This window comes from Belonocnema kinseyi, chromosome 1 (genome assembly GCF_010883055.1).
Source record: "Belonocnema kinseyi isolate 2016_QV_RU_SX_M_011 chromosome 1, B_treatae_v1, whole genome shotgun sequence".
NCBI lineage: Eukaryota > Metazoa > Arthropoda > Insecta > Hymenoptera > Cynipidae > Belonocnema > Belonocnema kinseyi.
In genome coordinates this window covers 180885633-180898354 of record NC_046657.1, presented here as the reverse complement: position 1 = coordinate 180898354, position 12722 = coordinate 180885633, and the positions used below count along the sequence as shown (strand labels likewise).

Below are 12722 nucleotides of genomic sequence, written 5' to 3'. Positions count from 1 at the left end.
TGCCAGGCACCCATTTTTACGTTCCTCATCATCAGACGAACATCTCATGTGAAAATTGGCCTTATCCGTATCACGTTCCCATTTACGTTGTCAGCCCACGGTATATAAGTTTCACGAGGGTCGAGAGAGTGCTGCGAGAATCCACACACAGTTTACATTGAGCGTCACTAGTATTTCTCTATTTTTATTTATTTTTGACTATTGACGTATACCGTATGCAAAAAATCAGAAAAAAATATTCAAAATTGCGACAGTAAAACGAAATCCCGTTTTCCAACTCTAATGAATCCCTTTATGTCCCGGGGCTCTTTAGCTATGACGGAAAATAATACATAAATTCAATAAATATAATTGAATATAATTTAATGGAATTACACCTTATTATCGTGCTAATTATGGTGAACACTGTATTGTCTGGGATATGTAGTGAGGATAACTTGATGTGCAATAGTATCGACTTCTTTGACATTTTTACGTCACAATTTAAATTAGTTCTGAAAACCCCAGTTGACATTAGAGAATAACGCGACATGAGAATGTGATTTGGATAAACTTTAGTATTTTACTTTAGATTACATTAGACTAATTATATTTCACGTTTATAAAAGGGCAAAAGCTGGTTGATTTCTAAATAAATATACATTTTTCTTTAATTAATCACAAAAGAATAGCAAGGATTTTTTGAGAAAAATAGTTTCGAATTTTTTAGCGAAATTTCTACCATTTTGATGTCGAATGAAATACAGTGAAAATATTCTATTGCATCGATTCTGGGGCTGACGGTGGGTGGGAACTAACTCATTATAGCCCGCTCCGCTTTTGTTTTTTCACGCCTGAGGGAGAACCGCGCAGCTAATGTCAGACCTACCTGCGGCGCGGCGTCAATTCTCGGAAGGGCTATTGAAGGGTTTCACTGTAAAAGGTTTGTCAGAATTTAAGAGGAAATTTGAAATGCCTATATTGCTTGAAATTTTACAATAGCACAGCAATTTCGAAATATTTAGTGCATTTCCATTTCAAAACTTAGTGCAAAATTAATCACCCTAATCCTTATATTTATTAGTAGGAAGTGGGACACAATTGGACTTTATAGTTATATTAGATAAATATTGAATTTAAATTAGGTTGCAGTCATTTGAAGGTAGCCTAAGACGCATTTTCTTGAAGTCTCTCAAAATGACGTTTAAAATATTCAGGAAAACTAGAGGAATGATTTTTTTTTCAGTGATATCTGGAAACTAGGTCGTGACTTTACGGAGTTTCCGGCAAAAAAAGTCGTTGAGAACAATTGCTTTGATTGTGGACCATTCGCGAACATAGTTTACAAGCGTTCGTGTCGGTGGAGTTTGGAACGACTGACGGCCTATGTGGTTTGTTGAAAATTTAGTTTTTTAGTGTTTTATATACTCAACAAAAAAGAACCGATTAAACGAGTATCTTTAGGGGACGAAATCTGTAGGAGTATTGATTGCAAGATCTGTTTCCTGAATCTGAATCTTGAATCGGAAATTCCCTGTTCATAAAAAAAGTAGTTTTCGAAGACCTTAGTAGGGACCATAGGGGCTTGCTTAAGCGCATGGAATACTTCGTCTTGGATAAATCGGGTTCAGTTCCTTCGGCTTTTTTTCCCACACAAATTACAATTTTTTTAAACTGAATTCGGAAATGCTATAAAATATTATAACGGACGTCCCCCAATTCTTTTTAAGGGATAATGGCAAAAAAATGTATTGTGCTAAATAAAAATTGTATACATGTGTACTATTTTGAGGTTAGGATCGTTTTTCACCTTTTTGCTATTCCGATAATGTAGGTGTCTATCGTACCGATTTTGTCAGTAGCACTCAAGAATAATTATGGTAGAGAATTATAACACACATTTTCTCAAAATACACACACATCAAATTAAGCCAAATTAAATATTTTTTAATTATTTCACAAACGAAGAATTCGGGGACGTCCGTTACCACCTTCGCTATCATTCCTCAGATTTTGAAGAAAAAATCTTTATTATTGTAGGAAAACATTCGAGGGAATCTAACACTGGTAAAATCGATAGTTTTCTAAGTATCACATGCCCTTAATAAGAGGCCGTTCAAGTATTATGAATGAATTTTTGGGGCATATTGACTCCTCCTCTCGTTTCAATCACGACCTGATTTCGATGTTCTACTTATAAGGTTTACTATCCTTATGGAAAAGATCCTTTTTCCTAGTGTTCCAATAAATTACACGTTTTAAAAATTATTTTGATAATATATAACGATGTATGAGGTGAAAAGCAAAAGCGCACAAGTCACAATATGAAGAATGTTGAGTTAGGATTATATTTTGGATCTTTGCCATCAATTATATCGCTTGGAATAGTACAAATCGAGCTAAACATCACGGACGTTAGGTTCACGTGATGTTTAGCTCGATTTGGACTATTCCAAGCGATATAATTGATGGGAAAGATCCAAAACATAATCCTAACTCAACATTCTCCACATTGTGACTTCTACACGTTTGCTTTTCACCTCATATTAGTTTAACTAATTTTAATTGTTTATTCTTTTCCATTCAGTTGCGGAAGAAAATTAGCAAAAACTCACAAGTTAGAAGAAGTAAATGGCATATTCAGCCGCTAAACGATGCACAGAAATTATACGCAGCAACTGATGCTTACGTAAGTTAAATTATTATTTATATTGTATTAATAAAACTTATTTAGATTTGTGCGATTTTGTTTTGTTGCCAGCAAATGTTTTTCGGACTGTCAAGTAAAATGAGTTTGTAAAATGTGTAAAATATAATAATTGAGCTGCCGGATCGAAGAAGGACACATAAACTAATTTCGCTGGGAGTGGGAAGGCCCCTGGAAGCTTTCTTAAACATTTTCGAATTTAATTTTTAAAGACTATATCTAGGTGCAGAATTTCATCTCGCATCTTTTCACCCTCACGCAAAAAGTTGTAGCTTTTTGAGTTTTCTTATTAAAGTAAAAAAACTTGCTTTTTTGTACAAATTAATTCTGATTTGCATTTCAATTCAACTCGTGCTCAGTCAGTCAGTTTGAAAGATTTTTCAATACAATTTTCAAGGAATGTAGTTTTAAATGTCCTTCGACTGATGGAGCCAAACTAATTCAAAAATTGATTAAAAAAAAATTGTTAATTTTTTTCCGATGCCTGGCGCTTGTCCGACTTCTCCAACTCCCAGCGTTTCGTTTATCGAGCGAATTTCGAGCAACAACAAACTTTCAGCAAGAAAGTTGTTAATAACAGTACAAAAACGTTTTTTTTTTAAATTTCAGCCCAATTGAATTGATATTTAAGAAATTATTAACGTCTCAAGTCGATAGCGGCTAGACGACTCACGAGCGGGCTGTAACGAGAGTCTCAGATCTAATTTATAATATAGTTCACAGGTGCAAAAAATAAAAACTAATCAAGAAATCGGGTAATATCAAAGTATTAAGCATAAATAAATATTAGTCCATAATGTACAATAATTTATTAATTTCACGTGATGTACAATAGAATGCTTTTTATTTTTAAAACAAACTGTAAAAAAGTAAAAGAAAACATAAACATCTAATAGTTAAGATTCAACGGGTTCTTAATTCCGAGAATTTTTCAATGCTTTACATTCGTGGAATTGAATAAACTGAAACATTGAGAAAGTAAATTTGTTTTTCATTTCTGTTGTAATAAAGCGTGTTATTATTTATTTATGCATAATACTTTGACACTACCTGATTACTTTATTAGTTTATATTTTTTGCGCCTGTGAACTGTATTATAAATCGGGTCTGACACTCTCGCTACAGCGCGCGCGTGAGTTAACTAGCCGCTATCGACTTGAGACTCTAATAATTTCTTGAATATTAATTCGATTGGACTAAAAATTTCCAGAAAACTTCTTTGTACTGTTGTCAACAACTTTTTCACTGAAAGTGTTTCGTTACTCAAAAATTCGTTCGATAAACGAAACGCGGGAAGTTAGAAAAGGCCGATAAGCGAAGCATCGGAAAAAATAAACAAATTTTGTTAAATAAATTTTTGAATTAGTTTTGCTCTATCAGTCGAATGAGATTTCAAACTACATTTTCTGAAAATGTTATTGATAAATCTTTTAAACTGTCTGACTGAGCGCGAGTTGAAGCGAAAAACGAATCAAAAGTAATTTTTTGGCTTTAATTAGAAAACTAAAAAAGCCACAACTTTTTGCCATAGGATAAAAAGATGCACAATGAAATTCTGTATCTATATATAGTCTTTGAAAATTAAAATTCAAAAATGTTTAAGAAAGCTTCCAGGGGCCTTCCTACTCCCAGCGAAATAAGTTTATGTGCCTTTCTTCGATCCGGCAGCTCAATTAATGCTTTTGGTTAAGTGAATACATAAGTCAAGTGGGTTTCATAAGATTGCGGTTATCAAAGTAGTATAGGCAAAAGAGTATAGAGGGGAGAGATTCTCAAGAGGATGGAGGGAGGGTTTGAACGTACTACTGGAAAAAAGGGGTTAGGGAGAGACAGGCAAATTATAGAGGGATTACGCTAATGAATACGGCGCACAAAGTATACACGATAGTATTGACAGATAGGCTGCGGAAGGATGCCGAGGGGAAAGGAATACTGCCGGAGACGCGGGCGGGCTTTAGGTAGGGAAGGAGTATTATCGACAATACCTTCGCCTTGCAGGATGTGGTGGATAGGGAATTAGCTAAAAAGGGTGCGAAAGTGTATACGTTTTTTGTAGATCTAAAAGGCTCGTTCCCTTCATTCGATAGGGAGTGGTTTTGAGAGGCGATGGAAGAGAGAGGAGTGGAGAGGCCTGATTAAGAGGGTAAGGGATGTATATGAAGAGACGATAGATAGAGTAAGAGGTGGGGAGGGAATAGGTTAGAGTTAAATGGGAAAAGTACAATGTTATGGTGTTCAGAAGGGGAGTGGAAGTGGAAAGGAAAGGCAGTGCAGTAGGTGAAAGAGTTAGTGTACTTGGGCTTCCTGTTTCTGAGGAATGGGGGAGTGGATGTTCATATAAAAGAGAGAATGAGAAGGGCAAATGTCGTGATGAGGCAGGCGTGGGGGCTGGGAAAGAGGTTGCTCGCAGATTATTTTGGAAGGAGAACAAAAATTGTTCGATTCGCTAGTGATGAGCGTCTTTTTTATGTATTGGAGGTGTGGAGAACAATTTTAGGTATATAATGGAAAGTAGAACGTGTAAATATGAAGAGAAATTTTTGGAAGAGGGGGGAAGTAAGCTGGTTAGGGAGTGTTGGTGGGGGAAGGAGAACAAGAGTATGGGTGGGAAGGTGGAGGTGGAAAGGGAAAGGTATTTTAGAACGAATGGATTGCAGATGGATGAAGTGGGAAGGATGCACGAGGAAGGAAGGTATATAAAATGGTAGCAATTTCAAGCTGAATTGTTTTAAATAAAATGCGTTCGCTCGAATCATCAAAATTTCAGAGGGCTGCTTTATCGAAAAGTACGTGTAAATGCTCGAGCCTTTGAGTGAAACAATTCCCAATGAGTGATGTGTTGAAATTTAATTTTAAACGTTTAAAATTCAAAACAGTTTCACTGTGAATGCTTTTATTTGTAGTTTACTTTACATTACTTCAAATAAAAAGAACTTTCATCTTCAGGAGTTCAAATTTTGAACTGTTGGTTGTCGCGCTTCGCGCTCGATGATATATTACTTTCGCGCTCGATAATGTATTTTTACCTCGCACTACGCGCTCGATGTTTGTACATAGACTTTTTAAAACTAAAGGTGAAAGCATCTGCAACTTTAATTTGGTAATTGTGAATTGTTTTTTGTTAGAGCTCCATCGGCCTTAACGAACACATTCTCATCACGTATCTCGTGCTTCGCTCTCGAGTTTATCCTTGAAATTTTAAATCATTCCCATAAATTTATATTATTATAACTCATAACTTACATTTGTATTAGAGCAGAAGTACTATCATTGTCCCGTTTAAACAAATGCGAATTCTTTAAAAAAATTTGTTGTTATTAAAAATTTTATTGCAACTTTAATCGTTTTTCCATAAACTGAATTTGCTCATTTCTCATATTTTTTTATTACTTAAACTTTACACATACGGTCTACTGAGCAGCCTGACCGTTTTTTAACGGTATATATACAGTAAGGACGTTTACTATGTAGTCATAGGGAATATAATTATATGAACTCTAGCACACAATGCAACCCGTCTTGCATCTGTATAATGCAAGAAAGTACTATATTGGCTATTTTAATTCGGTTTCCAAATCTCCCGCGCTCGAGATCTTGCGCCGATTGGTCAAAGGCTTCGAGACTCAGAAGACGTGCGCAAAATATACGTATAACCAAATTCTGAAAAAAAGTTATGTTTCCCAAGATTCACCGCGCATTTCAAATAAATAATTAGTTACGAATTAAAAGTAATGTACACAATATTAGAATGTGTTCACAAAAATTCTCGGGACCTTTGGGTGGACGGAGCGACTGAATCACGACTTGCTAGAGTGCTACGATGCGAGTGTGGCCCCTGAACGAGGTTACATGGCACGGCTGCATGCTCTGTGGTGCGAGAAACACCCGGAGCTATCGCACTTCTCGCAGCAATGTCTGCGAAACCATGCTGAACTACTCCGAAAAAGGGGTTATGTAACCGGAACCCCTACTCTACCACAGCTAGAACAAGCCGGCAACAAAGAAAGAGAGGCGACACTAAGACCAACCGCGGGCAGGCATCTAATAGAGGAAGAGCGATGCTTTACGACCCGGAGAAATATCAACACCAATGTTTCTCTCAAGGCTAAAGATCTGGCTGAAATGGATGACGTTCTTCGTGGACATTTTTCCGGAGAATACGACCTCTGGGCTATCAATTATTGTGTGTATAATGCAGCGAGAGCTTTGGCCGATGCGAATCGTAAAACAAAACCAACGTTTGATCATAAGACCAAAAGACGAATGCATCAACTTGCCATAAAGATAGGCTGGGCAAGACAGTACGCGTCCCGCATTCAGTGTGTGATTGACTACATCACATCTGGCAGGAATTTTACCGCCAAGGTTCGAAAGTTCCCGTGCGAACTACGGGCCCATTATCACACACTTAACAAGTCAAGGCTGCTGACCATCAGGCAGCATATTGTTGAGAGAATACGGATACTATCTGACGCCATGAGAAATCTAGAGCGGAGGGAGAGGTGGGTCAGAGAACCCAAACCAGAAGAGGTCGAAGTATTTTGGAGAGAAGTCTACGAAGTTCAGCATAGACTGGACGAAGACTCCAAAAATATAAATAGCTTCAAGGAGTTCTGTGTTGCCCTCATAACACCTGATAAAGAATGCCCACCCATCACTACCGAGGAGGTGAAAGAAGTATTAAGAGGGATGAAGAACTATTCCGCACTGGGACCAGATCGTATCAAAACCTTCTGGTGGAAGAAGTTTTCTTCAACCCATCAGCATTTGGCCCGTATTTTCACCTGATATTTGAAGTCGGAAAAACCGATTCCGGAGTGGTTGGTGGAAGGGCGCACAATACTCAATACTGGTGGAAGGGCGCACAATACTCCTGGCCGAAAATATGCTCATCGATAGATGTGTCTGCAAAGATGCAGCATTCTACCAGCGTGACCTATCAATGGCCTGGATTGATTATCGGAAAGTTTTCGATTCGACCTCCCATAGACTTATCGTCTGTCTTTTGGAAATCTTAAAGGTTCATCCGCAAATAGTTAGGTGCATAGAGTACTATATTTTATCTATCTCGAGTACTCACTCCTGAAAGCCTGGATTAAGAAAGCACAAGAGAAAAACTTTCCTGTACAGCTCCTCGATAAGAGGATGCACGGTGTTTTCCACAGAAATGTGAAGGATCAGTCAATGTCTTGTGAGCTAACGTTTGATTTCCTTAAATCGCCCGGATTGAAGTCTGGTACGGAGGGTTTCATTTTTGCATGCCAAGACGGTATCATTTCCACCTTAACATACCGTCGCCACATTTTGAGCAAAGACATTCCTGGTGATAGCTGCAGGGCGTGCCATGCACACCCCGAGCATTTGGTACATATACTATCTAGTTGTCCAACTCATGCGGGAAGAACCTACATCCAGAGGCACAATGAGACACTAAGAGTGCTTTATTACCATCTCTGTCACTCTTACGACATCAACTTTAATATCGCTCACCTAAATGCTCCTAGGGAATTTGAGTGAATGGTCGAGAATGGGAAGTGCCGCATATACCAGAACTTTATATTCTCGACAATTGTTTCTGTTGCTCACTCGAGGCCTGACATGGTTCTTCTTGATTTCGAGAAGGGAACCATGTTCGTTATCGAATTTTCGGCACCAGCTGACAAAAACGTGATTGTGGCTGAAATTTTACCGCGATTTCGCTGGGAGCGGGTGCAATTTTCCAGATTAGCACCCGCTCCCGGCGAAATCCTGCGGTTGTCCTTATGACAAATTTTTAAATATATATCATGCTTAGATTTTCAACCTCTACAAGCGCTTATAATACGTTTGGAGTTTGGCTTTTCCGAATAATTTGTCTTGCGTGTTCAACTGTTGCGCCTTCCATAAATATTGGTGGGTGGAATCTATGCATGATTGCGGCAGCGATGGAATAAAATTCATGAAGGTGATGTAGATGAGGCATAATAGATAATGGCTGTTGTCTATCCTGGATCAATACCAGCATCCAGCAAGTGATTCCAACGCGCTCTAGCCATGGCACCGCATCCCTATATCCTCGGTCAATTAATAAAATGTCTCCATTTTGAAGCCACCCCATCAAAGCATTAACCTCCCTCTCGCACTCCCCTTTCCAAAATCACTGCATCATTGTTGTGAAAATCCGAAAAGTATAGTCCCAATACAGACAATATAAAGCCATCTGGAGCAACAATCATAGTAGGTTTTCTGAAATGTCGATGTTTGTGCTGGGAGAACGACTGTCTTAAAATACGAAAATTGCTACTTTTCTGAGTCTATGTATAAGTACAATCCACTGCAGTAATGGCCTTTGGTGTTTGCGGCTCTGGATTAGAGAGTTCACTTGAAAATTCCATAACGTATCTTTCGATGTACATTTGCCTTGGCATTGCTTGGAATCCGGCATTCTGAGGAACAAACCTATGGTGCAAAAATTGTCTCACTTTTGATATAACCAAGCTGACGGCAGCTCTACTTGTGTACTTAAATATGACCATAAACCTTGTGTTAATTTACATAAGAAAGTTAAAAAGTCTTTTCTATATATGTATCTGTGACCTCCCTCTTAAGGTACAGGATCACAGTACTTAAAAAGAAGTGAGATTTGTTCTTTGCGAATTAGCGAAATACGTTCGACTTCTTCGTTCGAGAAAGAACTCTCATTTTTAAATTATTACATATTTTTTATTTTGTTTAAAGCTGTTAACTTCAAGAGGATAATTTAGTTTTTTGCAAATCTGTATACCACTCATTTGTTTAAAAAACGCAATGGCGTATTCGTGCATCATACAGTAGTGTTCATGTATGCCTTATTTGTTAAAGTAGGCTGTGCTTTCAATTTCACATTTAAAAATATACAAGCAGCTAACCTCATCGGCAAGACACACATGAACACTACTGTACATCTCGCTTTGTAGCCTATTACATGAAATAGGTCGTCTTCTTTATTTAACATTTGAAGATAAACAGTCCTGTCTATTATGCATTGAATAAGTAATAAATGATGGCGAATCGAGGAGAGATAAAATGTTATGCACCTAACGTAGAACAGCTTATAAAACTGCCTTTAATCGCCGTTCACTGAAAAAACAGGCGGTAGGGCCAACTACTTGAATTAGTCAAATATGCCACTAGTACTCCTTTGCTTAGCGCAATAATTTTTTTTGTATTACTGCCGTTTAGGTTAATTTGTCGTTAAAATGATCTGCTGACTTTAACAATAAATCTAGATTATGTACTCATTTGCTCTCTCTGTTACTCAGCCACTCAATCAGTCAGTCACTCAGCCTTGCCCCCCCCCCCCCTCACTTTTCAAACTTATGTACATATAAGTAGTATATACGTAGTGTGTGTACTTAAACTGTTTACTATCAACCTTTGATGCTCTGTAACATTAACACATTTTGTTCAGCATGAAAAGATGTGCAAAATAGCAAAGTTTGAGCCAATTTCACAGAGAGCCATTTTCAATGTATTTAGTACTAGGTCCTTTGTTAAAAATTAGAAAAAATGTATCAACATTATTTAATTATTCAACAAAAAGTAGCATAGGATACCAGTTTGAAAAAAGTGGACATCTCTGGATCAACTTTTAGAAATGCTGAAAATAAACAATAATTAATTATTTAAATAATTACATAATGCTTTAAGAAAATTTACTACTCCAAACAATAACAACAAAGCATTTTAATAAAAAATACGATTATTCTTTAATTTTTGGGAAATAAATAATTGTTTAAAAAGTCTGGTAAATATTCAAATTATCCATTAGTAATTATTTGTATGCAAAAGACGACGGAAATTGCTTAAAAGTAATAATAATACGTAAAAATGTAGTTTCTTTGTTTTTGCGTTATATTTGGGGCACTGCGGGGAGGGCAGGGGTGGGCAGGAAATGAAAGTTATTAGTATGGTTTTGTTTCATATACACTCCTCTTAAGTCGCTAAAAAAAACTTGGCACGTTTCGATGAAACCCTGGATACATAGATACATACATACATACGATGCGTTCTTTATGTTTTGCATTACACTAAAAAATCATTTATATTTTCAGGTATCATTGTTGCTTCACATGACAATCCAAAAAAAAGCAGACAGGTTGACACTTTCTGAAAAAACTGAAAACATCAATTCAGAGTGAAATCTCTTTAAAATTAATCATGGAGCACATTCAAAAGCGTAAACATTGTTGGCAGGACATCGTCGACATTTTCGTCGTAACAAATGTATGATAATCAATTTATTAACTTCATTACCATTATGTGGAGCTAAACTGGGTTAAAGCTATTTTCAATAGTAGTAGGTGTTATTTGTGTCGACCGGCGTAGTAGTTAATAAGAAATGTGGAAGTTTTTCTGACTACTGGTCAAATAATTACGATTTTTTAAACATTTTTGATTGAAGTTCAGGCGTGAGGGCATTTAGAAAAAGCAGAAGAGATCTTTAGTTCTCGAATTTCTTACGTAATTAATGAACACTCCTGCTTGACTTACGATTCTTATTTTTTAAATAATTACAACTTTGTACATTAGTAACTTGGTACAGTTTCAATAAGAAGAAACTTTTAATCTCGTATAAATAAGTCACCTTAATCGATTTTCCCATATTAAAGTTTGATTTGCACTACACTGGCATAATTTATTAAGATATTTTTTGTCCTTTTGCTAGATTTAGCCAATACGAAAAATTATAAGGAATATTTCATTAAGTCATATATGCCACGCATAAGTATAAAAAAATAACAGCTTAACTATTCTTATTCATTTTAAGATTAATGTCATAGTGGGAGTAGAGAGGGTAAAACGAGCAGTTAGGCCCGGACCAAATGGACACTGTCCCCTTGGACACCCTGCGGCTTATCACGTTTTTATTACTATACTGAACCATGCACTGTCGTGCAAATCCTATTAACAGGATGTGTAAGGGATTTTTAAATAATGTTTGGGTCAATAAATCCATTTTCGTCAAAATGCCCTTGGCTCCTTTTGAACTACCACCATTCAAGTATCTTTTATAGATTCAAATAAGAAACATTGGCATGCAATATATATGTCATAAGTCGACTTAAATGAATATATTTGCATTTTCGCCCGTTCTTATTTCGCGAATAATCGCGAATGTCTAATCGGGTGTTACTCTTTTCATAAGGGTCAACTTTGAATCTTGCGTTGATAAGTATCCTTTTATCGAATTAAATATGGAACATTGTGATGTAATGTATACTCATTTGTCATAAGTCGTCTTCTTAAATGAATATATTTGCATCCTCGCCCATTCTTGTTTCACGAATAATCGCAAATGCTTAAATCAGATGTTTCTCTTTTAATAAGAGTCAACTTTTAATCTAATATTATTAAGTATCCTTTGATACTTAATAAAAGAGAAAGCTAAACTAAATGCCCTAACTCTGAGTATAGGGATTGAATAATCGCAAATGTCTTTATCAGGTGTTACTCTTTAAATAAGAAATAACTTTTAATCTTGCCCTAATAAGTATCCATTAATCGAATTAAATATGGAACATTGGCATGCAATATATATTCATTTGTCATAAGTCGTCTTCTTAAATGAATATACGAGGGGTGTTCAAAAAGTAAGTTTCCCTGCTCCGGGAAAAAAGCAAAACACAATTTTTAGGTTAAAGTAACATACTACCTTGATCAAAAAATTCCCAGAATTTATTTTTAAAATTAAAAATATAGGTTTATTCTTGAATATTGATGTGGTCCCCTTTAAAGTAATTCCCATCGACTGCCACGTACTTATGCCAGCGCTTGATCCAGCTCTCAAAACATTTTTGATACTCAATTTTCGGTATGCCCACCAGTGCCGTTTTCGATTTTTGTATTATCTCCGATCGGCTGCTAAAACGCGTTCCGCGTAGTGGTTTTTTCAGTCGGTCGAACAAAAAAAAGTCACAGGGAGCTAAATCTGGCGAATTTGATGGCTGCGGAATTGTATTAGTTGTGTTTTTGATGAGAAACTCACGGATAATGATGGCATTGTTCGACGGTGTAT

At 36.6% G+C, this 12722-nt stretch overlaps 1 protein-coding gene across 1 annotated transcript in view; it reads left to right on the top strand.

Annotated features, from left to right (window-relative positions):
• LOC117181542 (Werner Syndrome-like exonuclease) overlaps positions 1 to 12290 on the top strand; it is a 35605-nt gene extending 23315 nt beyond the window's left edge. The window contains exons 4-6 of the mRNA XM_033374347.1: positions 1226 to 1370; positions 2567 to 2668; positions 10759 to 12290. Coding sequence (XP_033230238.1) covers positions 1226 to 1370; positions 2567 to 2668; positions 10759 to 10845 — 334 coding nt within the window. The 3' untranslated portion in view covers positions 10846 to 12290. The remainder of the gene's footprint in view (positions 1 to 1225; positions 1371 to 2566; positions 2669 to 10758) is intronic.
• The last annotated feature ends 432 nt before the right edge of the window (positions 12291 to 12722 follow it).